The 25,120-nt window shown below is 51.1% G+C and overlaps 1 protein-coding gene across 10 annotated transcripts in view; it reads left to right on the forward strand.

Moving 5' to 3' along the window:
• DIDO1 (death inducer-obliterator 1) overlaps nucleotides 1-25,120 on the forward strand; it is a 50,895-nt gene that overhangs the window by 14,440 nt on the left and 11,335 nt on the right. For 4 of the 10 annotated variants that reach the window (XM_025001117.2, XM_025001116.2, XM_059892975.1 and 1 more), the window contains exons 2-14: nucleotides 5,071-5,244; nucleotides 6,617-7,454; nucleotides 8,255-8,576; nucleotides 10,726-10,938; nucleotides 11,609-11,822; nucleotides 20,178-20,652; nucleotides 20,922-21,081; nucleotides 21,470-21,586; nucleotides 21,701-21,805; nucleotides 22,039-22,174; nucleotides 22,367-22,895; nucleotides 23,450-23,603; nucleotides 24,396-24,485. In XM_025001117.2, coding sequence (XP_024856885.1) covers nucleotides 5,226-5,244; nucleotides 6,617-7,454; nucleotides 8,255-8,576; nucleotides 10,726-10,938; nucleotides 11,609-11,822; nucleotides 20,178-20,652; nucleotides 20,922-21,081; nucleotides 21,470-21,586; nucleotides 21,701-21,805; nucleotides 22,039-22,174; nucleotides 22,367-22,895; nucleotides 23,450-23,603; nucleotides 24,396-24,485 — 3,372 coding nt within the window. In that variant the 5' untranslated portion in view covers nucleotides 5,071-5,225. The other 6 variants (XM_015474242.3, XM_015474243.3, XM_059892977.1 and 3 more) reach the window with 6 other exon arrangements.

Raw genomic sequence — 25,120 nt, forward strand, 5'->3', positions numbered from 1 at the left:
TGGAATGAGAGGCTTGGAGTGTGGCGAAGGTGCCTGCTGGGTGAAGAGGTCTCAGAGGTCTTTTGACCTGAGGGTGTTTAGCCTTTACTGTACGATGTCCTCTCCTCACCCACAGCCTCCCACTGGACCCTAACTAGCAGCTCTTGCCACCATGAGACAGTCAGGGCTTGCAGTGGGCACTGTGGGTGATGTGGGATCTTGCCCCTGCCATGGGAGTAGACAACCCAGATGCACTCGGGACCCAGATGGACCATTGTAGATACAAAAGCAATAGGGCAGGCAGTGGGGAGCTGGAGGGTCAAGGTTCTGTGTTAACAGCCGTGGGACTTGGAGATGCTAGGGAAGCAGCTGCTGGGATGCCTGCACGGATGGCTGTTCCTGGAGGTACTTTCCATGTCCAGGTCCCGGCTGTGACCACACAGTCACTGTTGCCCTCTGTCTTGGTTGGGGAAGGGGAGACGTGGCGCCCATTTGGGACCCCATCCCAGTGCTGTCCTGGGCATTTAGTGGTGGCCAAACTCACCTCATCCTGCAGACTCAGTAAGGATAAGAGCCTGTGCAGTTCAGAGGGTCCCTAAGACCCTAGCAATGGCCTTACAAGCACCAGCCCCCAGGGTATAGGGTTCAGGTTCCCTTGACCAGTGTTTGAAGCCATGTTTTCCTGTTCCCTGGGAGGCAAGAGGGAGCTGCTGTGACAGAGACCTAGACTGAGGGGTTTTACACAGTGGACTTGATTTTCCGCAGCTCCGGGGATGGGAGGCCTGGGGTCAGGGTGCTGGGGCAGTTCGATCCTGGTGGCAGGGCCATGGGTGAGCTCTGGGGCCTCTTGCCAAGCCAGTCACCCCATCTGTGAAGGCTCAGGGGTGCAGATGTGCAGACCACTACAGGAGCTTGTCTGCGGTGGCAGGGCTCTGTGGAGGACGGGGGGCTTCGTTTCCTCTGTGACCCCGACATGTTCAGGTGGCTTATCCGGTCACAAGCCTGTGTTTTCACTAAAAACTGGGGAGAGACGCTGGAGCAGCCGCTGCCACCTGTACACAGGGCGCTGGGGGCCTGACCTCGCTAGAGCTTGGCCGGGGCAGACGTCAGTCCAAGCGAGTTTTTAAGCAAAAAGTTTTGGGTTTTGTCTCCACATACCTGTAAAGCAAAAACACCTCAGAAATGTTAAACAGCAGGGTTGTTCCTAGATTTCTCTCTGCAATTACCTCTTGAGAAGCTTATTGTGCTGCAGGCACCTTTGATTCAGGGTAATTTTAGTAAACTCAGGGTTATCCTGATGGGGCTCCTGAAGGACTGAAGTGTCATCTGTACATTTGAGTCAGGATGAGTGTGGGGTCACCCGTGGTCAGAGGACACCCACCCTTCAGGGTGTTTCCCATCATCTGAAATTCCCGGACAAGCCGTCAGTAGTGACTGCTCTGTTAGTAAAAACGGAATAGTGAAAGGGGCTTTAATTGGGAAAGCTTGCCTCTTTTTTTCCTGGTAGGTAAAGAACTTTTAGCATCTTCTCAGTCCCTCTTCACCCACAGCACAGAATTAGTCAGAGACGGAAGACCCTTAATATGAAATCTCAGTAGCTGTGAACCTTGGCCTCACCTGGCAGAACTGTAAAGTGAGTTAGCACAGCCCAGAGTAATGAGGTAATGCCGTGCTGCTGCTGCTGCTAAGTCGCTTCAGTCGTGTCCGACTCTGTGCGACCCCATAGACGGCAGCCCACCAGGCTCCCCTGTCCCTGGAACTCTCCAGGCAAGAACACTGGAGTGGGTTGCCATTTCCTTCTCCAATGCATGAAAGTGAAAAGTGAAAGTGAAGTCTCGAAGTCGTGTCCAACTCTTTGCAACCCCATGGACTGCAACCTACCAGGCTCCTCCGTCCATGGGATTTTCCAGGCAAGAGTACTGGAGTAGGGGTGCCATTGCCTTCTCCAGAGGTAATGCTGTAGTTGGGAATATTTCGCGGTTGTGAGGTTTTGAGGACCAGCCTGTTTTGCTGCCAGGTACGGCAGGGCACAGAGAAGGCAATGGCACCCCACTCCAGTACTCTTACCTGGAAAATCCCATGGACAGAGGAGCCTGGTAGGCTGCAGTCCATGGGGTCGTTGGGAGTCGGACACGACTGAGCGACTTCACTTTCACTTTTCACTTTAATGCATTGGAGAAGGAAATGGCAACCCACTCCAGTGTTCTTGCCTGGAGAATCCCGGTGATGGGGGAGCCTGGTGGGCTGCCATCTATGGGGTCACACAGAGTTGGACACCACTGAAGTGACAGCATAGCATAGGGCAGGGCAGGTGTGTGCTTGCCTGTTACCTTCTTGAGAAATGTAGCTGTTTGGTCGTTGTACTGTGAAAGTAGGAGCTTCACTGCAGTTATGTATTATAACTTAAAGTGTCTCAGAGAAATAAACCCTCAGTTCATAGACCTGAACATCTTTAAATGACCAAGATGTGGTTACTTGCATGTTGCAAGTTTGTAGAAGCCAAGCCTTCAGATGTATCTGGTTGTAGAGTCCAGTTTCACCCACGTTGTTGGGGGAGCATGTTTTTTGTTCTTAAGAAAATCATTTCTGGCAGCTTATCTTTCAAGGGTTGGACAACGTGAAGGGAAAATTAAGTCGTGGTTTTAGACCAGTTTTGTGGAAGGAAGTGTTTGTTCTCGTCCGACCCTAAAGTGTGAATACGTGTGACTGCTTGACATGGATCCAGCATGTCCTTAAGCAACTAGAAATGTCATGTTACAGATGTTCGTGGTGTGTATCGAAACCCTTTTGGAGGGTAGGCTTGGAAACCCTGTCCAGGCTCACAGCCTTGTGAGCAGGTCCCGCCAGTGGGCATGCGCCACTGGCACAGAGGTTCCTGGCAGCGCGCCCCCAAGGGGACAGAGGTGCCCGCAGAACACTGCTGCTGGACTGCATTTTCTGGGTGTGTGGCAGGTGTTTCCTCAAAGATACTCAGTGTGAGTCTTGAAGAAAGCAACGGACAGTATTTGTTACTGATGAAAAAATGCCAGCTTAAGTGAAGATTAGAATTTTGAAAAGCTTTTATCTGCCACCATGAGCTTGATTGTCCCAGTAAGGAAAAACATTTCAGGAGATGGACGCTGGCATTAGCAGGTGTGTCTCATACTGGCTAATGAGATATGCCAGTCTGTGGACTCTGCACGTGTGCACATGGGCACAAGATGCACTCTGAGTGCCTTAACAGTTTTATATAGTTAGGCTGTAAGCCTAGGAACGTGTGCAGAGTACGGATGTGGCTTCAGGTTCCTGTCACAACCGCTTTTTGGGGAAGTGCAGTTTGTCAAGGTTTACTGTGGTATGAGGGAATGTCCGCAATTCTGAAAGTCTTTCTCAGGTTTAATTTTGGAAATACACATCCCACATGAGCAAATGCTCTTTGGGGTCCTCAAGTTTTAGGGATATCACCGGGCCTCGACAACAAAAAGTCGGAGTGGAGAGCTGCCTGGGAGGTGGGCTTCCGCCTGTCCTTGGGTGCTGATGGGTGCCTTCAGCACCCCTAGGGGGGCCTGGGGAACCCACGGTTTCTCACTGGTATTTGCACGTCTACTTAGTACGAAATGGAGCCGTTTTCAGCTGAGAGGACGTTTGCACTTAGGAACTTTAAGATTGTACATTTCAGGGTATCCAGTGTTTGCCTCTGGGTTTCTCTTTCCCAGTTTTAGGAGTGCCTACTGTCCTTTTCCTCTCTGGAGTCGTCGTTGCTGGTACAGTGTGACCACTGTTTGGTGACCTGCTGTTGCATGTGGACCTACTTTAAGTTGTGTTAGGAACATAACAATTTTTTTTTAACTTGCCTTGATCTTAGAGGTTTTGTTTTTTTTTATCTTGATAGACTTTTTTGTTTCATGACCTGAAGTTTTATGTTTGAATTTGTAAAGAAATCATGAAATTGATTTTGCAAGTATAAAATCAAGAAAAATGAATCAAATTGTCTAAAATTATATTATGTTTTGAGTTAAGTATTTCACTCCACTTAACAGAAATAACTGGATTTTCCTTTTTTGATTTTTCAGAACTCAAATCCAAAGGCATGATTTTTTTAGATTAGCATAAATTTTTAAAACTTTTTTTTCCTGAGAATGTCCTAATTTCTTTACTTTTTTCATTGTTGTGAAATATAAAAGTAAGAATTATTTCAAGTACCTTCTGAGAAGTTTCTCATTTTGAAATGGGTTTACCACTTGAAAGAGATGCAGTGGCCATGGTGTTGGGGATGGAGGGTGGCCAGAGTGAGATGGGCTCTGTCCCTTTAAAAGGAGGTGGGATGGAATGTTTGTCCTGAGGTCACTAAGGAGACCACAGTTAACAAGGGAGGCAGTTGGAGTGAGGCGAGGAAGAGGTGAGGTGAGGAGAGGCGCAGGCAGGGGTCTTGGGTATAGAATGTGAAATGTGTTAAAATGTTAATACTGAGAATTTACCTAGAAACAGAAATGTGTTTGTGGAGCATTTAGGTATGATGATTGAATGAGGAGACAGGAAGAGAAATGTTCATTAAATGCATAAATACACAAAGATAAGCTGTACCACAGGGATGTCCAATAATTATTAGTCTTCTGAAATCTTTATTAGATTTTTTAACTAAAATGATGACATAGCTACAGTGTTAAGAATTTGTAAATAATTGCTTTCACATATAATTTTCTTGTTCATCTTTTCATATTTTGTTCCTGATTCTCCCTCTGGTTTTTATTGGCCTGGGTCCATCAGAAGTAGGGTTGTAATTAGGAAGCAGCTGATACCAGTGACTGATTTTGAAATCCTCCCGCCCACTGAGGCCTCTGCACTTGACCACCAGCTCCCTCTCCACCAGGGTGCCAACCATGGCCTGTCCCAGCCCTGCTTTCATCATGTAGTCAAAGTATGCATCTTCCCTTTTTAAAAAAAGTCCTTGCAGGGGAGCCATATTTGTGGACTGGGTGGATGTCTTTGTAGGTCACATAATGTAGACTTAAGAGATTGCTTGGAAAGTTTTGTGCCTTTTTTTCCCTTAAATGTGATTTTAGTTCTGGTTGCTTTAGATCTTTAAAATGTTTTTTTGTTTGTTTGTTTTAGGAGCTTACTCCGTGGACACAGTCTCAAGATAATTTGCCTTGTGATCTGTGAACAGTGGCTGACGACAGCAGCATTGGGGGCCTGGTGCTTTCCTTGTGCCACAAGGTTGTAACGGCCCTGTTTGTGCTGGGTTTAGGAAGTCGGGAGAAGTGCCCATGCTTCTGTGTGGGGCAGGTAACAACGGCAGTAGTGTTGACATCTTACTGACCAGAGATGTACTGATGCATCTTTTGTTATCCAAATGTTATTTACCAGAGACATTTCAGTCTTACATAACAAATTATTGGCCACAGTTTTGTTTTTGCAAAACTCCCACAGTTGATAATATGTTAAATGCCAACAACACAATTTTAAGTTTTGATGTCATGTTTTTATTTCAAAAGTGGCATTATATATGTATAAAAACTGGTGTACCATTAATATTTGTTGGAAATATTCTAAACTTTAGCCCAAGAGTGTCTAATCAATCATTAGATTGAGTGTTCCTTTAGTTTACAATGACGTGTATTCTTGCTGGTGAGGGCTGTATCTTGTAGAGGAAAGTCCTTCCCGCAGAAAGCCTTGGGTGACCAGGACAGTGGTGTGGCCCTTGAGGGCACAATGTCACAGGGTGGCTGCTGATGTCACAGAGCATGGGCCAAGGCCCAGAGTGGGGAACTGCAGGTCTGGATGGGGGATGGGAGGTGACACCACTTGGTGGGAACCAAACAGAGAGTTCTGTGGTGTGTGACTTTGAATTTTGTGTGTTTTCTGTTTGAAGGTTTTCATTCTGTACGAGTCCTCCCCCTGGGATGGAACGTGGCATAAAATCTGAGTTGTCATTAGCATTTAAATGTAATTGAAGCCTGTACAGCTTGGGGAAAAAATTCTTAAGGTATATACTGTATTTTTTCAGGCTTTTTTCATTTGAAATAAGAACAAAGTTTTCACAAACTGGAGCCTTTAATAATCTCTTAGAGAAGAAATAGATGCACGAGGTGCCATCTGGCTGAGTGTCCCTGCTGCGGACCTGAGAGCAGAGCTGGGTGACCCCTGTTGTGTCGACACAGTCTCGGCTTTAGGATCTGGGTGGGTTCAGTGGGGCTGGGTGTTCAGGGTGCAAACGAGCCCATCTCCACCCTTCCCCTGCTGGATGGTGGACATCTTACACTCTGGGGCTCCAGAGTTCTGGGCCTGGAGCCAGCCAGGTGGGAGGTGGGCCCATGTCTCCCTGTGGGGAGCCAGAGAGCCCCTGCTGCCCTATCCTGCCCTGTCCTGGCAGCACCACTGCCCAATTCCTCATTCTCCGTGACTTCTGGTATACATGCTTATCCTCAGCAGTCAGGGGACATGTTCATAGATGTAGTTTGCTCGCTGGGTTTTCCTCCTGAGCATGGGGTTCGTCACTGAATCCTCCTGCACTGTAGAAGCATTTTTGCTTTCTTTAGGTCGGGTTCTCCCATGTGTGAGGGAGTGCCCCCTGTGCTTGCTCGTAGCTGATGGGTGTCAGGCCCGGACCGCAGCCCTGGCTGATGCCTGACATGGCCTGGTTGTGTTTCCTTGTCAGGTATGGATGACAAGGGTGACCCGAGTGGTGAGGAGGCGCCCAAAGCCATCAAGCCCACCAGCAAGGAGTTCCGGAAGACTTGGGGCTTCCGGAGGACCACCATTGCTAAGCGCGAGGGTGCCGGGGATGCGGAGGTGGACACCCTGGAGCCGTCGCCCCGGCAGCAGCAGAGCCCATCCCTGCGGCGCAGTGGGCGGCAGCCAAAGCGCACTGAGCGGGTGGAGGAGTTTCTGACCACTGTGCGGCGCCGTGGCCGTCGGAGTGCCCCCGTGTCCCTGGAGGACTCTGGGGAGCCAGCGTCCTGTCCAGCAACAGACGCGGAGACTGCCTCTGAGGGCAGTGTGGAGAGCGCCTCAGACGGGAAGAGTGGGCCCAGGTCCAGCTCCACGGGTGCTAAGCAGCGGCTGGCCTCCTCGGCAAAGGCCAGAGAGGGCGAGGACGAGGACGACACGTCCGACAGCGACAGCGACGGACTGACCTTGAAGGAACTCCAGAACCGCCTGCGGAAGAAGCGTGAGCAGGAGCCCGCGGACCGGCCCACGAGGGGCATCCAGAACCGCCTGCGGAGGAAGCGGCGGGAGGAGGACCCGGCTGAGACCGTGGACGTCCAGGCAGGGGATGTGATGGAGGGCTCACTGCCTGCCTCACGGGAGCCTGAGGGCGACCTGGGGGCTGCGGCCCAGGCAGTGAAAGAGGACAGAGAGGGCCGGCAGGATGGGAGAGTGGCCCCAGGAGGGAGAGCCGAGGAAGCCGCAGACTCGATCCGGCACAAGCCGGAGTGTGAGGTGTACGACCCCAGCGCCCTGTACTGCCTGTGCCGCCAGCCTCACAACAACAGGTGGGTCGTGGGGGATGGTTGGGGGCAGAGCCAGGGAAACTGCCGGAGACTTCACTGTTCTCTTAAGAGAGTCTTAAGCTGGCCTGAATGAGTGACTTGTTTGTCGGGAAAGATGAACAAGTCATTGTCAGAAAGAAACCAGTGGAGTGTGTGGGCACTACCCAGAACCATGCCCTTGTCAGGTGGTGGCTGGTGTGGGGTGTTGGCTGCCTGGTCACAGCATGGCAGTGAATGGGTGCGATGGCTTGCACCAGAGTGGGTCTGCTGCCCAAGAGAGCCCTCAGGACGCTGCTCAGACTGGCTGTGACTGGGGCACAGTGTGGACATTGGGTAGTTGCAGGGGTAAAGGAGTGGCTGCCATTCTCTGGACAGGCATTTGCGGTCCAGGGCAGGATGCCCTCGAAGAAAAGGATGATGTAATTTGGTAATGTACAGTGGTAATAGAACTGAGAGAAGGGCACACTGACATTCTTTATGCTCCATGTTTCTGTAATTTTTTTTAAAAACAGTGAGTTTGACTTATTGATATTTTTAAAATTGAGTTTGTCTCTCCCTTTTCATTCCTGATACCATTGGCTTCCCTGGTGGCCCAGGCAGTAAAGAATTCGCCTGCAATGTGGGAAACCTGGGTTCAATCCCTGGGTTGGGAAGATCCCCTGGAGGAGAGAATGGCAACCCACTCCAGTATCCTCGCCTAGGCAATCCCATGGACAGAGGAGCTTGGCAGACTACAGTCCACGGGGTCGTGAAGAGTTGGACACAACTGAGTGACTAACACATTGACCGTTGTTTTATTTCAGGTTTATGATTTGCTGTGACCGATGTGAAGAATGGTTTCATGGTGACTGTGTGGGCATTTCTGAGGCTCGAGGGCGCCTCTTGGAGAGGAATGGGGAAGACTACATCTGCCCCAACTGCACGATCCTGCAGGTGCAGGATGAGGCCAGCTCAGAAGCCACAGACATGCAGGACACGAGGTCAGGACCCCTGGGTGCCGACAGCACGGACTTCACCAGTATAGGAACCGTGGAGCAGAAGTCAAGTGAAGACCAGGGAATTAAGGGTAGAATTGAAAAAGCTGCAAACCCAAGTGGCAAGAAGAAACTCAAGATATTCCAGCCCGTAAGTACTTATTTCCTGAGGCCAACAATAGAGGTGACTGTAAGCCCTCAACTGCCTTTGGCAGAAACATCAAGGTCGGAAGCGTCTGTCTTCTGAGATAAGTTAGGTTTTCCCTGCAGTGACTGGCATAGGGCTGGACTCTGTGGGCTCTTGGGTCCATGCACCTGCTCAGGGCCAGCATGGCCTGGTCTGTTTTTTGATGTTAATAACTGTGTCTGTCTCCTGTGCTGTGATTACTGATTTAACGTATTTCATAATTTTTTAAAAAATTACTCTTTAGTGTTCTCACGACCAGCATCCTGAGCTTAAAGTTTAAGTGCACGTATTAAGAAAATTACTTTCGAGTCACAGGAGCACGTGTGCACCTGTATCACCTGCCCTGTCTTGAGAAAACCAGTAGTCTCATCCCCACCTCAAGGCAAGATGCCGAGGCCACCCAGAGTGGCGGCACAGCTCCTCAGGGTGACAAGGTGACTGTGCCTGATACACCCTCTGTGATGGTGTTCCCCACTCGCCAGTGTTTGTGCAGCTCTTTTTTCCTCCTTTCCCAGCTCTTTTCACACATGTCTTGTCCAGGGGTTGTGGTTTCCGTGCATCTTGAGAACTGTCTCAGGTGCTCACGAGTGTCACACTCAGTGTGTTTTCACCCCAAGTCTTCCTTGAATTGGGGGCCCACCCCACCACCATGGCCCGTCTCTTGTAGGCGTTGTGGATGCAGGCGTCCTGTGGTGGGGTCCCACCACCATGGCCCGTCTCTTGTAGGTGTTGTGGATGCAGGCGTCCTGTGGTGGGGTCCCACCACCGTGGCCCGTCTCTTGTAGGTGTTGTGGATGCAGGCGTCCTGTGGTGGGGTCCCACCACCGTGGCCCGTCTCTTGTAGGCGTTGTGGATGCAGGCGTCCTGTGGTGGGGTCCCACCACCGTGGCCCGTCTCTTGTAGGCGTTGTGGATGCAGGCGTCCTGTGGTGGGTCCCACCACCGTGGCCCGTCTCTTGTAGGCGTTGTGGATGCAGGCGTCCTGTGGTGGGCCCTGTGGTGGCATGTCAGCACCCTTGCCATCACCCCCTTGCAGTGAGTTAGCTTTGAGGCCTGGACCCTGTCCTGGGGGTGTGAAGAGGCACTAAGTGGAAATATGAGAATAACTGGTAATTAAGGAAAACATAACAGAAATGGAAATCAGCAGGAAGCATCATCTTCCTGCTGTGTTTAAGACTGCACATAAGCTTAAGTGTTTTTTCTGGGTAAAACTTGGATTCTATGGAGGAAAGTCAGTTAAGTACATTATTTGAGGAAAAAGATTTTGCTCAAGTGCATTTCATGTATATGTCACATACATTATTAGTCTTGACCATTAAAATGTGCTTTAGTAATCATGGCCACAAGCAGCTGTGTTCAGCCCTTGTCATATTCCAGATTGCTGCTGGATAACCGGTGACCAGAACTTAGCGACTTAGACAATACACATCCATTAACCCAGAAACCCAGGCCTAGCTGAGCCAGGCCCTTGGTTCTGGGTCTTATAAGACTGCTCTCTGTGTGGCAGTGGGGCTAGGGTCTCATCAGTCTCGGCTAGGGTAAAATGCATATGAAGTATGTTCCTGGCAGTTTCTGTGGCATGCTTACTGGACCTGTTGTTTCTGAGATCCGTGTGTAATTGGGTGTTCTGGCTGTTGCCTGAGGTCCTTGACTGCAGAGCCCAGGCCTGGGCAGCCTCCCATCAGAGCCAGCAATGGAGTGTTCACTCTTCTGGAGGCTCAGTTCCTCTTTTGAGGGTTTTTACCTCATAAGTCAAACCTTTGGACTAACTCAAAAGCCTCTTACCTGGTATCTTAATTAAATTGGCAAAATCCATGCCCATACGGTCAGTGACAGAACCTAATTCTGGTGTGAAATCCCGCTGTGTTGAGAAGTGTGCAGCAGAAGTCCTCTCAGAGTTCTGCCCACTGTGCGGGGCGTGAAAGGTGGTTGAAAACGTGATGCCTTACTCAGGGGAGGAGGGTTTATGTGTTTTGAATAAACAGATACATTTTTATGCATAATCATTCATACATGATTAAAGGTGTTAATCTCGGTACCATAAATAGTGACCTTACAGAGCATGGTGCCTGCCCCAGCGGGGGACTACATTGAACCCGTGTCTGGTCTTGCAGGTCGTGGAAGCACCTGGTGCTGCCAAGTGCATCGGCCCTGGGTGCTCAAGCGTGGCACAACCTGACTCGGTCTACTGCAGCAACGACTGCATCCTGAAGCACGCTGCGGCCACCATGCGCTTCCTGAGTGCAGGGAAGGAGCAGAAACCCAAAGCAAAAGAAAAGCTGAAGACAAAGCCAGAAAAAATCGTTCTTCAAAAATGTAGCGTTCAAGTAAGTTGACCAAGACCGGCCATTTGCGTAGTTGAAACCAAAATTGCCTGGAGGTGCCAGGCTTGGTGGGTTGATTGAAAGAGAGGAAGGTACACAGGCCCAGAGGGGCCAAGACGCCTGCACGCTGCCCTCCGCCTTCCCCACCAGTGTTCTGGTCAGAATTACGAAGAGGCACGTGTTCTCATGTTTTATCTCCTGCCTCTAGCTGAGGGACTAACAGAAACACGGAAGCCAGTGGCTGCATGGAGTAGTTCACCCCGCAGATCAGCCCTCCGGGGAGCGAGTGGTCCCTGTGGGAGTCTAGGCAGCGGGGTTTGGAAGCGGGCCCTGAGGGTGCCCACATTGAGTGTTTGGGGGGGTGCAGGGGTACGCCTTTCCTCTCCACATGCTGTTAAGTCCACAGCCCCTGTCTGGGCAGTGTTGCTTGGGTGCATTTTCAAACGGGGGCACTGCCTGCTGTGCTCGAGCTTCATTTCACTGCTTCGCTCCAAAGCCCCTCATTATCCTGTCAGCCTGGCCCCTCAGCAGGATGTTAGGGCGGTGGCCCATGCAGCTCATGGGCTGGGGTGACCCAGGAGCTGAGTGTGTCCTGACCTGCGCTGCTGAGTAAAACAACTGCAGGCTAACTTCGGTGATCTCCCTAGTGATTGGGGCTTTACTGATTATCCAGGCAGGCATTAAAATCTCTTCTGTGCACAAGAGACTGGCTTCAGACAAGAAGGAAAACGCGGTGAAGAAGGCAGCAGTGGCCCCTCCCAGGAACGAGGTCCTCACTAAGGAGCCAGTCTGTGAGAGCAGCACGCCGTCCTGGGCCAGCGACCACAATTACAATGCAGTAAAGCCAGAACAGACTGCTGCCCCCTGGCCGCCACTGTTGTATAAATGTATGTATCACCCAGGGGGAGCTCTGGACCCTTCCTGGTCTTTCTGGACGGCCGTGCACTCAGGCCTGTTCAGAGCTAGGAGTTCTAGCCATTTGTGGTGCTGCACCTGCAGAGATCGGAGCCCTTGCCCGAGGCCAGGAGGCCTCCTGAGCCTGGCGCACCCTTCCTTAGTCTGTTGGGACTTCCTGTCAGTGTTTCCAAAAAGCTGTACCAGCTCATGGCTGAATGTTCACCTCTGACCATTGATGTCTTTAATCACTTTCTTTATTATTAGGCTCTGGTAAGTATGTGTAGTGTCTTCAACAGAACCTGATGGTGGGGCACTCAGCCCACCCCCAAGGTCCGCCGGAGTCTGCCACGGTGCCACCACCGCCGGGAGCTCTCCACATGGGGCTGTGCCATGCAGCCTGCTCCCTACACACGTGACCCTCTCTTCTCTGTATGTTGTGGGAATCTCTTACTACACAGTAGTGATGTAGCTGATTTTCAGCTGAAGTATGATTTTTAGGAGTTAAATTATTTTTGACCAAACTGGGATTTTTTTCACGTCCAATTCACATACTACACATGACATAAATACACATGCCAGTCCTGAAGGCCCTGGCCCACTTCCTGTGCTGGAAGGTAAGTGAGCAAGACATCTCTGCGCTGAGCAGCACCCAGACCAGGAGTCCCGCCCTGCCCTCCTCCCCCGCTTCCTGGGAATGGGCTTGGATGGGTCAGACAGACTCATGCAGTCCCAGAGGAGACTGTGCAGCTTGACTCTCCTCTGTTCTTGTTTCTCAGCCTCGTTCTCCAAAATTAAATTTTGGACGCTTAAATTGCTCCAGGGCACATTGTATTCTGTGATTGAGATTATTTTGTGCTCAGGTTTAATTTATGCTCTTAAACTCTTGCAACTTTTTTGAAAGCACCAAAAGGTTAAGTGGTCCTAAATTTCCAGATTACAGGCGAGTGCTGCCTCCCTTCAGCCCAATCTTAAGCTAGTCCCCCAAAGGGGGACCTCCTGGCTATAATGTGGCTAGAAAACTGCATAACTAGATGCGTTTTTGAGAATGTAAATGACCCAAGACCTAAGAAATGAAGTTGCAAGTAAACTGCAAAGTGATACTACGTGTATGTATGTATATTTATATATATATATATATATTTATTTTCGGATATTAGGAGTGAGTGGTTAAATATTAACCAGATGCTGTATTAAAATGAGTTTCAGTACACCTCAGATTGTTTGAACTAAGAACTTCGTGCTAACAGCGTGTCAAATTTCCATCAAGTTATAGCACCTCAACACAGTAGAGGCACACCTCTACACAGCAGCGCTTTACAGGGCTTATGATTGGACCTAACTGTAACCGTCGCCCGGCCATGAGCGGGCGGGGACAGCCTCTGGGATCCTGTGCTAACTGCTCTCGGTTGGTTGGTGTAGGCATGTGGCAGAATAAAAGGAAGACTGGGGTGTAGCCACAAACTTGGGTGATTGATTACTCTCCAATTTCCTTCTCTGTCGACCAGAATCCCCCAGGCTCTGAGCTAGGAGTCAGCTGTAGGGTGCTCCACAAGTTAGGAAAGTTGACAGACAGGAGGGGTGGGCACTTGTCCCCCAACTCTTTATTCTGGGTTTTTGGTGGAAGACTGGGGTGGAGGGGTGGGGAGGTGGGGAGATCGGCCCGCGAGGAGGCAGTGACTGCTCACAGGCGGGGTTTTCTCTTCCCTCTGCCCTGCCTTTTCTCTCTGCACATCAGCTCCTCACTGACTTTCCCAGCACATTTACGGCTCAGAACCACGTGGATGGATAGCCACAACTTCAAGCCTGCATAAGGCTAGTTTTTGAGCTAGTTGAGCTAGTTGCTTCTGATGATTTTTTGTTATCCCAGAAATGTCATCTTCCCAAAAGATGATTGGGAGGAGCGTTAAAGGGCGCTGGTAAACACCCGACTTCGCCTCGGTGAGTAGCAGCTATGCCTCTGCCTCTTCCCCAAACCACCACCTGACAGGGCGGGGGCTGCGGACCTTCCCCAGGACCCTGCACACACACTCAGCAGGACCCTTACCTGCCACCCGAGCCTCAGGTGTGACTTTTCTCTGGGTGCAGGTGATGCCAGGACAGTCATCAGGAGGGGGCGTTGTCCACATGGCCCTGGGTCCAGGTCAAGTCTTGGGTAGACGTTGGGAGGTCAGCGTGCTGCCCCGGCGGTGCTCTGGACGCTCCTCTCCCAGGCTGGCCCTGGCCTGAGGTTGCGGGTGAGGGGCAGCCCTTGCTGTGCATGAGGGCTCTGACCTACTGCCCCCGTGGACATAGAGCCCTTCACTTCCTTGGGGTGATGGGAGTAACATATACTTGCTCTCTGATATTTATTTATATTGTTTTTCAGAGTTTCTGTACAGTTTAGCTTAGGGAAACAGTTGCCGTTTTATTTCTCCCCCAAATTATGATGTATGTTCCTGTTTTCATAGTTCTGCAATTCATTTTTCCTCTCCATCTCCTCCTCTTCACTTCTCAGTACTATCCAGGCACAAAGAGGGCTGAAGTGTTTTTTCTGAAGTGTCCCTGGTTTGTTAGAACTTGAAAGTGGGACTCTGACAGACTCAGAACATTTCCCCATATTTTAGGCTCCCTCCATGGCCCCGAGGTGATTTGAACAAACACGGGATTTGAACAAAATTTTGAATGAAAATGAAATTCCTGCAGTGTCCTTTAGCTTTGAGAATTAAAATGGGAACCCCTGGCAGAACCTGTGCACCAGGTCCAGTGATGCTGAGCAGCCTGCTGGGACACAAGCGTGGCCCCCGTGAGCCACATGTCCAGTCTCCCAAGTTGCGGCTCCGTGGGCTCCGGGACCCAGGGACGTGGTTTCACAGGGGCGACACCTGTCACAGGCTGTGAGAGGAGAAGAGCAGTCAGTAGCGATGGCCCCCTCGGAGAGACATGTTTTATCAGCTGCATGAGCCATTTTTATCCGTCTCTTCCAGGATAGTGGCAAAAAAAAAGTGTTTGGTGACAAACTAGCTTTGCACGTCTGCATCTCTCCCCCCACTTGGAGTCAGAACCTGTTCTCATACAGAGTTCACCAAGATGGCTGTTTTTTGTTACCCATACAGCTGGAATGTTTTTGGATGTCATTGACATTATCTGGTATTTTTAAGTATTTTACTTCTCACAAGTGTTTGATTTTTTAATAGCCAGCTGTTCAGAAAGTGCAGGGAAGGTTTTGCATGCACAGGTGTTTTCTCTGACTGGCCCTCAGGTGTGCCCAGGCTGCCCCCCCATAGTTCTGGTGTTTCACCGGGGGTGTGGGGTAGAAGCTTCCAGCAGGACCGGTCTTGCTCACCATGCCTGCTCTTCTGTGGCCTGCGTGTGGCCTGTGGGGCTCTGTGTCTCCTGTGACACATGCAGACAAGCCCTGAGGCAGAGTCCTGAGGTGGCATCGAGTCCACAAGGCCTCTGAAGACGCAGCTGTACACCCTCCCCTGTGGTTCATGGGGCTCGGATGTGTTTGAACGGTTAACACCCTCGATGTTTGTTGCACATCACTGTGCACATAGTTATAGTCTTTCTTCTGAAAGTTAAAGAAGTTAACCTAAGAAGATCGATAAAGTTTTCCACTTTAAATTTATGTAAACGAAGCTTGGGGCGTTGCCGTGCACCGGGAGGCATCAACAGGACAAACAGCAAGGTAACTGCCGCTTAACCCTCCGGGTCAGCAGGTGCCTTGGGCCACAGGCTCCACTGAGCACCACCCTTGGGGACTAGGGGCCTGCAGGGTGGGGGCAGTAAGCGTCCAACCTGCCCCTGGCTCCATCACGGTTCTTAAAGTTGTAGATGATTTAGGCACAGACGAGTGAAAACTGAACCTCATTAAAGTGGTAGGAGTGCCCGGCGGCAGGGTCAGAACTCAGGATACGCAGCAGCTCTGCTCCTGGTGGGGTCTCGGGGCAGGGGTCACCCCCACCACTAGCCATGCAGACAGGACACGGGAACACTGCCTCCCATGGCCTCCGTCCCATGTCATCCTGGTGATTCCTGTTGAAGGGGTGACTTTGACCGTTTCTTTCATACATTACCAACCCATTATGGATCATTCAGTATTTTATTTTCAAAATGCTGTATGTGAAACTATTAAAACAGGAAGGGTTGTTTGTCTCTGAACGTGTACTCGGTTTTTTGCAAATTTATTATGGATAGTTCTCTGCACCTCTCTAGGTGTAAGTCACTCAAATACTGGATATCAGTAAGAAAAAAGTCCATCTGGACAAGCTTTGGCCCCAAAGCAGAACAGTTAGGCTATGCACCCACATACAGACCCCTGCTGTGAGAGCGCAGGGCCAGAGCTCAGGCCTCCCGAGTTTTCTCTGTACCACCGCCCCCCCCCTCCCCCCCGCAATGTAAGCATTACTGCTACTACAGGAGAAATTCACTGAAGAATAATTAAGCAAAGGTACAAAAGCAAAATGGTGTTTTTCACACCAGGAGGAGTCAAAAAGTTGAGAGGCAGCATCATACATGGCCAGGCTGAGCTGAAAATAGAGCTGCTGATAACGGTGTGCAGAGTCCATCCCCCAGAGCTACTGTGGCCTCTGAGCCCTGGCTGGTCGGTTCCCTTACCCGATCCTTGGGCAGTAGCTGCCTTGTCTGGGCAGGTTTGTAGCCACGTGGGAATGGGCAAGGGGGGAACGGGAGGGGGTCCTCTACTCACACCATGCGGTGAGTCTTGCTTGGCGCCTGGTCACACCAGAAGCTCTGATTCCTTTGACATTTACAGCCCGTGCTTCGTAAGAAGTGTCCCCCAGCCTGTGCTTCCCCTGTACCCCGCTTTCATTGTTACTTAAGCCTCGTATCTAGGGGCTTTTAGGGTAAATTGGCACCTCGTTTGGGCAGGATGAAAGGCATAAAGCCATGGCCGTCCCTCAGGGTTTCTCGCCGGGCCCTGTGAGGAGCCACCCTGCAACAGCCTTGACTGGGCGCGGGCAGCCCGTCGCTGCTGCCTCGTCCTGCTGCAGCTGCACAGCACTGACTGCCCGTGGAGGGCGGCCCTCCATGCCGCTGTCCTCCCGTCCCCACCGAGGCCCACCAGTGCCACCCAGTGGCCAGCGAAGCTGTAGCGCCACAGCTGCCTCACCGAGTGACAAGGCCTCCGGTTTCATGCTGATTGGGAAATTAGCCAATTAGAATGTTGCTGGTCCCTGAACGCACCGGCCTGCCTGGTTCCTACCGGGCTTCACCACAAACAACTCATTTCCAGTACAAACCAATGGCCGGACCCAGCAGAAACGACGTCATCTGGGGCAGTGACCAGGCCACCGGGCAGCTTTTCCTCCTGTAGCTGCTCCCCAAGAAAACACCTAGCCTGGAACTCGGGCCACTCTTTGCCACAGGCAGGACCCCAGGATGACCCAGACTAGGCACACACTCCTGGGGGAGGGGGCTGTGTTCTTCCAACTTGCAGGCTGGTAGTCTTCCCTGCTTCCTGACAGCACGGGGGGGGGGGGGGGGGGGGTCTGCCGTCTCTGGAGCCACGATGCCCTGGGGGTGCTGCTTTCCTGGGGGTGCTGCTTTCCTTCCCTTCTGTGAAGGTGCACACACGGTAACAGGAGTTTGGGTGAAGAGTCAGCGGTGCAATTTAAGCTCTACACAGAAATGAGTGTGTCATTGTTGCACTCCAGTGCTGTGTGGTGTCCTGCCATTTCGGCAGCAACCAGCCCACATGTGATGGTGGGGCCAGACGGACAAGGGGGACAGAAACAACTAGCTGTTAAGGTCCACTAGTGTCCATATTTTTGCCAGTTTCTTAATTTACACTAGTCACACCTACTTACATACTCTTGAGATGCAGGGAAGGCAGGATGAAAGGTGACTTTAAAAAGCCAGAAGCAACTAGTTTTCCAAGAAAGCAGAAGGCTGGTTCGGGAAAGCTGTCCCCTAATTCTCAGGTGATGTTCACTTACTGCACCTGCTCCTGCTCCTGGACAGCAGATCGCTCACTTCAGTCACCTGGACTGGGAATGGCCCAGAAATAAGCCTCTGGCTTGTGTTTCCGAGTGAGAGTGCACCAGTGAGACAGCACAAGCGTGGGTCTTAGGGAGTGAAGGATGTGAAGTTAACAGGAATTGTCACCTGAAACAATGTAGGTGCCACGTGGCAGGATTTGAGACCCCATCACAGGTGCCTCACTGAGGATTCTGGAAGCACTTTAGGCTACCATTTTGCAGTTGTTTAAAAATGTTAAAAATAATCTCAGTGGAGGTTGTAAAACAGTGACTGGGCTGGTTTTAGGTCTGGATTTTAATCCTGACAGGCTGGTTCCTTCATCCCCTGCTGGTGGTCACATCTGGGACTGCATCCTGCTGCACTCTGTTCTTTTCCCCCAAGAAGAGGGCCTCCACCCATCTCATTTAACCTAAACTCTAGCAGTCCGCACATTAGGTACTGCAGACCCTCTTAGCCAAGTCAGCTGGTGAAAAGTTTCCATGTACTGAGGTGTGGCAACTCCCTTAGGGACGTGAACTTGAGCTGACGAAATAATACGTACAGAAATGTAATTTTTCATTTTAGTTACTGTGAGGTTCCCAGTTTTTACTGTATGAACTGATTTGCTGATGGGATGTGGGTATTGGCCAGCGGGGCGGACGTAGAGCATGAGTGAGCCCTCCACGGGAAGTGGGTGGTCTTGGGAAAGCCTAGACAGCATCACATGGGGGTGCCAGCAGACACGGGACTAGTGGTTGGGACACCATGGATGAGGGGCATGGATCAGGCTTTGTGAGATGGAAATGGGAGACTGGAAGTCAAGATTGTTGCTTGATGACAATGAACTGCCTCTAACCCGACTCTTAATTAAAAGTGTTGGGTGTGCATAGTAGCCCTGTTTCAAACTTGGTTAAAAAGTAATTTCCTTTAAACTATGAAGTGGAAAAAACTTGCAGTCCCTGGGCTTTTAGCACCCTGTCTGCCCTGGCACTGCCAGTGTTGGAGGCAGGGCACTTCTGGAGGGCAGCGCTCTGACCCTGTGCCAGGATGGCCCTGTGTGATATTGGCCGTGAATGCCTTGGGGCTGTTGTGGGGTCAAGCCTTAGCTGCAGATAGGGTCTCACTTTCCTCACTGGACTTTCCCTGGGTCTCCCTAGGACAGTTTTAAGAAGCACCAGGGGGTGACAGATTGGTGGCTCTAATCTCTGGGTAAAGTGGGAAGGTTGCTGGAACATCTTGAAGTCTCCCATTTAGGTGCTGGGGGCTCACCGTGCCGTGGGTGTTTAAGTCTGCACCTGGGCAGGCAGCCTCTCCATCGGTCCCATGTGAGATGACCACCTGCCCCAGCTGGTGTCCCCATGCTGTCCCAGCTCGCACCCTGGACCCGCCTGTTCCCCCATCCTGCCCATCTGGGTCCAGCCATTCTGGGCAAGTGGACCGGAGCGGGGCTGTCTGGGAGTGGGCCATAGAACCCAGACTGTTTGTAAAAAAAAAAAAAACGTCAGTGACGGCTGGTTTTAGGTCTGGATTTTAATCTTGACAGGCTGATTCTGAGAATGACCTGCTTTGCTTACCTGCAGGTGCAGCTCTCTCGGTCTGATACAGGGTTAGATATACTCTGTCAGCATGAAGTACTGGCATAAAGATTTCCGTTTTAGTTTTTGACTGCATCCCTGTCTGGGTTAAAAGCTCGAACCTACTGTCTTAGCCAGTAACAAGCTGCAGCTGGAGGCATGTGAATGGGAATGTGTTGTGGCCCTGCCACCCAGCTCCTGGCATAAAAGTAGCTGGCCTCCTCCATGTTGCAGTCTTCTCCCAGAATCCTGTGTCTCATTAATCTTACCATGTCCAATTGACTTTCTGAAAGAATGGTGAACACCTGTGAGCCCCTTACCCCTGGGATGGACTCTTGCTAGTACTTTCAGAGCCTTGTGGTGTTGGGGAGGCGGTGGTGGGCAGTGAATATGCATTTAAAGAGTGTGTCTGCTGCATTCTGGAAAGGTTTTCTAAGTTCATGTTTACCAAAAATTGCACTGGAGTTCTCCATGAGAGTGGTCTTTGAAATTATACCTTTTCTTGATAAAGTGAAATTTGCCCTTCAATTTTCAAGTTATGTTAGCGGTTTAAATTTAGCCTTTAACAGCTTACTGGATTATTGGTTTTTTAATTAATAATAAAGCATTTGTCCTCAAAGTATATAGTCGCTATCAGAATTGTTGCTAGTAGTCCTTTTTACACTCCGTTTGTGAATTCAACAGTTACTTTAAAAGTTCTCTTTAAGTCCGTCTCACAGAGTAATGCCTGGTTAGCTCTGCTGGTTTCTGGTGCACATGCTGTGTGGGCCCCCCACGCCCCCACCTCACTAAGCGGGTCTCTCTCCTTTGCAGCCGTGAAGGAGGACAGACGCATGGAGGACAAGATGGCTGTGGTGGTGGCGAAGAAGTTGGCTCCTCCAGGCTCCTCGGGGGCCGGCAGACAACCTCCGGGCAGAAATCTCCTTCCAAAGAAATCCCCTTCTTTTGCAAACACAGCGGTGGCCAAGCCCACTGTCAGAAAGTCGCCCTCAGGCTTCAAGGGCACCATCCCTAAGAGGCCATGGCTCTCGTCCACCACCTCCCCCTCAGGCAGCGCTCCCTCTGCCAAGCAGGCAGGGCTGGTGACTGCTGCTGCCACGTCTGCTTCCAGAAAGTTCCCCAGCTCTACTGCTTCTGTGGGAGCTGTCAGGAAGCCTGGGAGCACCTCCGTTCCCCTGGCCTCTCCAGCGCCAGGACGCCTGGGCCCCGTGAGCCCAGCCTCATCCCAGCCAAATTCACAAATTCGGCAGAACATAAGACGCTCCTTGAAGGAGATCTTGTGGAAAAGGTGCGGTTTCACTATTTCTTATCTGTTAAAACGGATGGCTTTCCCCATAAAAAGTGGCAGTTTCATGGTAGCCCCACTGTTCAAAGGAAAAAGTCACACGTGGGACTTCCCTGGTGGTCCAGTGGTTAAGACTCCTCGCTTCCTCAGAGGAGTTTGGGTTCAATCCCCGATCGGTGAACTAAGATCCCACATGGCACATGGCACAGCCCAGAAAATAAAGTCACTTGTAAGTGCAGCAGTTGATGTGGGGCTTTTTTCATTCCTTCTAGAGTCAATGACAGTGATGACTTAATTATGACAGAAAATGAAGTAGGGAAAATCGCACTGCTCATCGAGAAGGAGATGTTTAACTTGTTCCGAGTCACGGACAATCGGTACAAGAGCAAGTACCGCAGCCTCATGTTCAACCTCAAGGACCCCAAAAACCAGGTGTGTGCCAGACCCTTAGGAGTGGGACAGCCCTGGCCAGGTGCTGCCCCAGGCCTGTGGTCAGGACACTCGGTCCCCGCAGTGGCTGTGCGTGAGTGCTGTGCACTGTCCTCATGGGGCCGGGCACTTGCCTGGCCAGGCTCCTGCCTGCCTGCGCTACCTCTTAACTCCGTACCTTCTTCAGTCGACTGTTTTCTGTGAGGTGATCTCTAGCAGGGTTGGCGCAGCAGGCCATCAAATCGGCTGCCCACCTCGGGGCCCCTGTTGTCTGGGCCCTCAACTGGCCTCGGGGAAGGAACTTAACCTTGCTGTGGTCTCCACATCGTTTCTTCTTAGAATCAGACCTGCAGAGGTTTTGAAGGCATGAATGAGACCTGTTTGTTTATAGGGACTTTTCCATCGAGTTCTGCGTGAAGAAATCTCATTGGCAAAACTGGTGAGAATGAAACCAGAAGAACTGGTCTCCAAAGAGCTCTCTGTGTGGAGAGAGCGAACGACAAAGCCTGTGAGTACTGGCAGAAGCGGTGGCTGGAGGCCCAGAAGTGAACTAATAGCCTTTTGGTGCAGGTGAGTCCTCTTGGGGAAGAAGGGCTAAGGCTTTATGTCTTTCTCATTTTAGGTGATGGAGTCCAGAACGAAATTGCACAATGAGACTAAGAAGCCTGCCATTAAACAGGAAGCTGTTCCCGACATGGAAGACTCTCCACCAGTGTCAGACTCTGACGTGAGCACCTGCACCTTTGGGGCTTCCAGATATCGCTGGGTGTTTGAGTTATTGGGAGGACACTGACCTTAAGCAAGTGTGTGGAGTTCTACTGCTCCTCAAGTTCTTGTGTCCAGTGGTCCTGTTCTCTTTCTTCAGTGATCCTTAGTCATGTGGGGTGCTTTCTCATGGTGCTGTTCATTTGGGGATGGGTTGGAAAAGAAGTGACCCCTCTGCCACTTGATGTGTGTTAGGAACAGCAAGAGTCGGTGCGGGCGGCCCCCGAGCGGAGTGCAGCGCCGCTGCCGGGCGTCTTCAGCAGCATGCTGCAGGACACGACCAGCCAGCACCGGGCGCACCTCTTTGACCTGAACTGCAAGATCTGCACGGGTGAGCAGGCCTGGGGACACTGGAGGCCTCTTCCTGACCTTGGGCTCAAGCCAAGTCAGATAGTCAGGAGCTGGAGTACGCCCTGCCTTCAGAGTGCCACTTCTTAAAGCTGGGGTCGTCCATCTGCTCACGGGCAGGCTTCGTCCTCCACCATGTGGGATTTCTCACGCAGGCCTTCCTCTTGTTCTCCAGGTCAGGTTCCATCCTCGGAAGATGAACCAGCTCCGAAAAAACAGAAGTTATCAGCTTCTGTCAAGAAGGAGGAGTCCAAGTCCAAGCGCGACAGCCCCCCACCTGATCCAGTTCTCAGCGAGGCAGATGACGCGGCACCCGAAACCCCGCCTGAAAATGCCTCAGAGCCAGACCTGGAAAGTGCAGCTCACACTCACTTGGAGGGGAAGTACCTCCCAGTGCCTCTGGAGGACAACCAGCCTGAGCCCCCAGCCCTGGAAGGTCTGCCCTGCCCCACCCCTGGTGGTGGCAGTGTGCTCACCATGGTCACGATGTCCGGCCGGGACCCCAGGACTGCACTGGGCGGGCCGAGCACGGCCACAGCTTCTGCAGCAACCCACCTGGAGGGCACCACCCCAGCAGAGCCCCGACAAGATGTACCAAAGCCAGTGCCACCCTCCGTGACGGTGCCCAAGTCCATCCTGGCCAAGCCGTCCGCGTCCCCCGAGCCCAGATACCTCCTGTCCGTGCCACCGTCCCCAAGCATCAGGTGCAGCCTCTGCGTCCTTCCTTTCCAGTGAACAGGGAGAGCAGTGATGAGTGATTCAGTCATTCAGCTCTGAAATCCACCCAGAAATGCAGCTCTCTTCAGTTTTCTGTTTCATAAAAAGGCATTTTTTAAAGCTTCGGTTTTAGGGTGACTGGTTATCCTCTTAGAGATATAGATCTTAAAAACTAAATTTAGAGCCATCTGCTTTTGTTGCCTATACAGTATATATTTCTTTGACCAAAATATATTTGGTGTCTCAGATGGTAAGAGTCTGGCTTCCCTGGTGGCTCAGACAGTAAAGAGTCTGCTGCAATGCAGGAGACTTGGGTTCGATACCTGGGTGGGGAAGATCCCCTGGAGAAGGAAATGGCAACCCACTCCAGTATTCTTACCTGGAAAATCCCATGGACAGAGGAGCCTGACAGGTAATCCTCTGTGGATTGCAAAGAGGTTGCAAAGAGTCAGACATGACTCTCACACAATTTAAGTAAATACTGGCAATTCTTTGGGCAGAGAGAGAAGGTTCACTTACTTTCTGTGGTTTTGTTTTGCAGCATCTCAGAGTCCCGGTCCCCTCCTGAAGGAGATACAACCCTCTTCTTGTCTCGACTCAGCACCATTTGGAAAGGATTTATTAACATGCAAAGTGTAGCCAAGTTTGTCACTAAGGCGTATCCTGTCTCTGGATGTTTTGATTATCTCAGTGAGGTTAGAACTGAGAGAGAGAGAAGTGTGAGAGTGTGTGTGTGCGCACACACGCATGTACACACCTGTTTTTCAAGGAACTCTGATCCCGCACTGGAGTCAGATGTGAACCAAGAGAGAAGTGTGTATGTGTGTGTGTGCGTGCATGCGTGTGTGTGCACAGGCGTGAGCATACCTGTTTTCCAAGGCACTCTGATCATGCACTGGAGTCAGAAGTGTGACCGTCTTCCTCTTGAGTGTCTGGATGCACAAGCTCCTCTAGAGGCAAAATAGGGGCTGTTTGTACTGGGCTGAGTCTGAGATTATGCAGTTCACACAGTGGTGGGAATTCAGACCCTTCATCTTCCCTGAAAAAGCTGAAGCTCCTCTTCCTCCTCCCTCTGCTCCACTGGAGCTTGTACAGGACCCGGGTGGGTGTATGTGTGCCCAGCCGCATGTGTGCAGGGGCACACACACAGCACCATTGTTTTTCAAAATTAATGAAACAGCACTAGCATTTTAGACTCAGCCAAGAGTGCTCAGGCACTTCTGAATCACACCTGATTGTTGCTGTTTGTTCTTAAAAGAGAACGTTAAAATGCTTTGCTGTCACCCTAGTTAGTAGACGGTTGTCCTTGTACCATCCTTGGGGTTGGTCATTCATGATCCTGGATGTTAGTTAACTGAGCAGCGTTTGACTGTGTAATCGCTACTTTGTTTGGAATAGTTGTGGTTTTCTTGTGAATCTGGTGTCTGGGGTCTCTCTGTGACCACCAGGGTTTTACTGGCCACTTACTCAGAGTCTGTTCCGTTTAGGACCTGCCCGACACGATTCACATTGGTGGGAGGATTGCTCCAAAGACCGTTTGGGATTACATCGGCAAGCTCAAATCCTCAGTGTCCAAGGTACCTGCCTGCAGCCTGGTTGCTGTGCCCGAGAAAGGAGGGGTTTGTTAGTACTTGAAATGTCTCAGTTTGTGAGATGTTTCCAGGTGAATGTTTCAAATCCAGCTGACAGCTGGCCGCCCTGTGAGGGTGTTTGGGGAGCGTGGCGGTGGAAGCTTTGTGATGTGTGTGCAGCTGAGTCGGTCAGAAACATGGGTGCTTTGCTTCCTTACTGTTGAGCTGCTGGAGTGGGCAGCGGTGGGGGGCCAGCAGAGATGTGGACTCAGCTATGAATCTGCATGTGTGCTGCTCTTTGGTGGAGGGGCTCTGGATTTGTTGAGGTCACAGAGGGTGATGACCCTGGTCCAGTTCAGCCCTTGGGTTTCAGAGCTGCAGACAACTCATCACACGCTTCGTGGTTTCTTAGCTCTGTGTCAGATACTGGCCCTACACGCAAATGAACCCTTTGGTTCAAAAACCCCATGAGGTGAGATCTGTGTCGAGATCCCCCTGGGACTATAAATAGAAATAATTTTAAAGAGGCTCCTCCGAGACCAAGATGGAATCCAGCAGTCTTGAGTCTCGGGCCTGTGCTCCTTCACCGCCCTGTTTTTCTCACGTGTTGGGCAGCAGGACTGGGCACTGCTTCCCTCGCA

Source organism: Bos taurus, chromosome 13, assembly GCF_002263795.3.
Source record: "Bos taurus isolate L1 Dominette 01449 registration number 42190680 breed Hereford chromosome 13, ARS-UCD2.0, whole genome shotgun sequence".
Lineage (NCBI taxonomy): Eukaryota > Metazoa > Chordata > Mammalia > Artiodactyla > Bovidae > Bos > Bos taurus.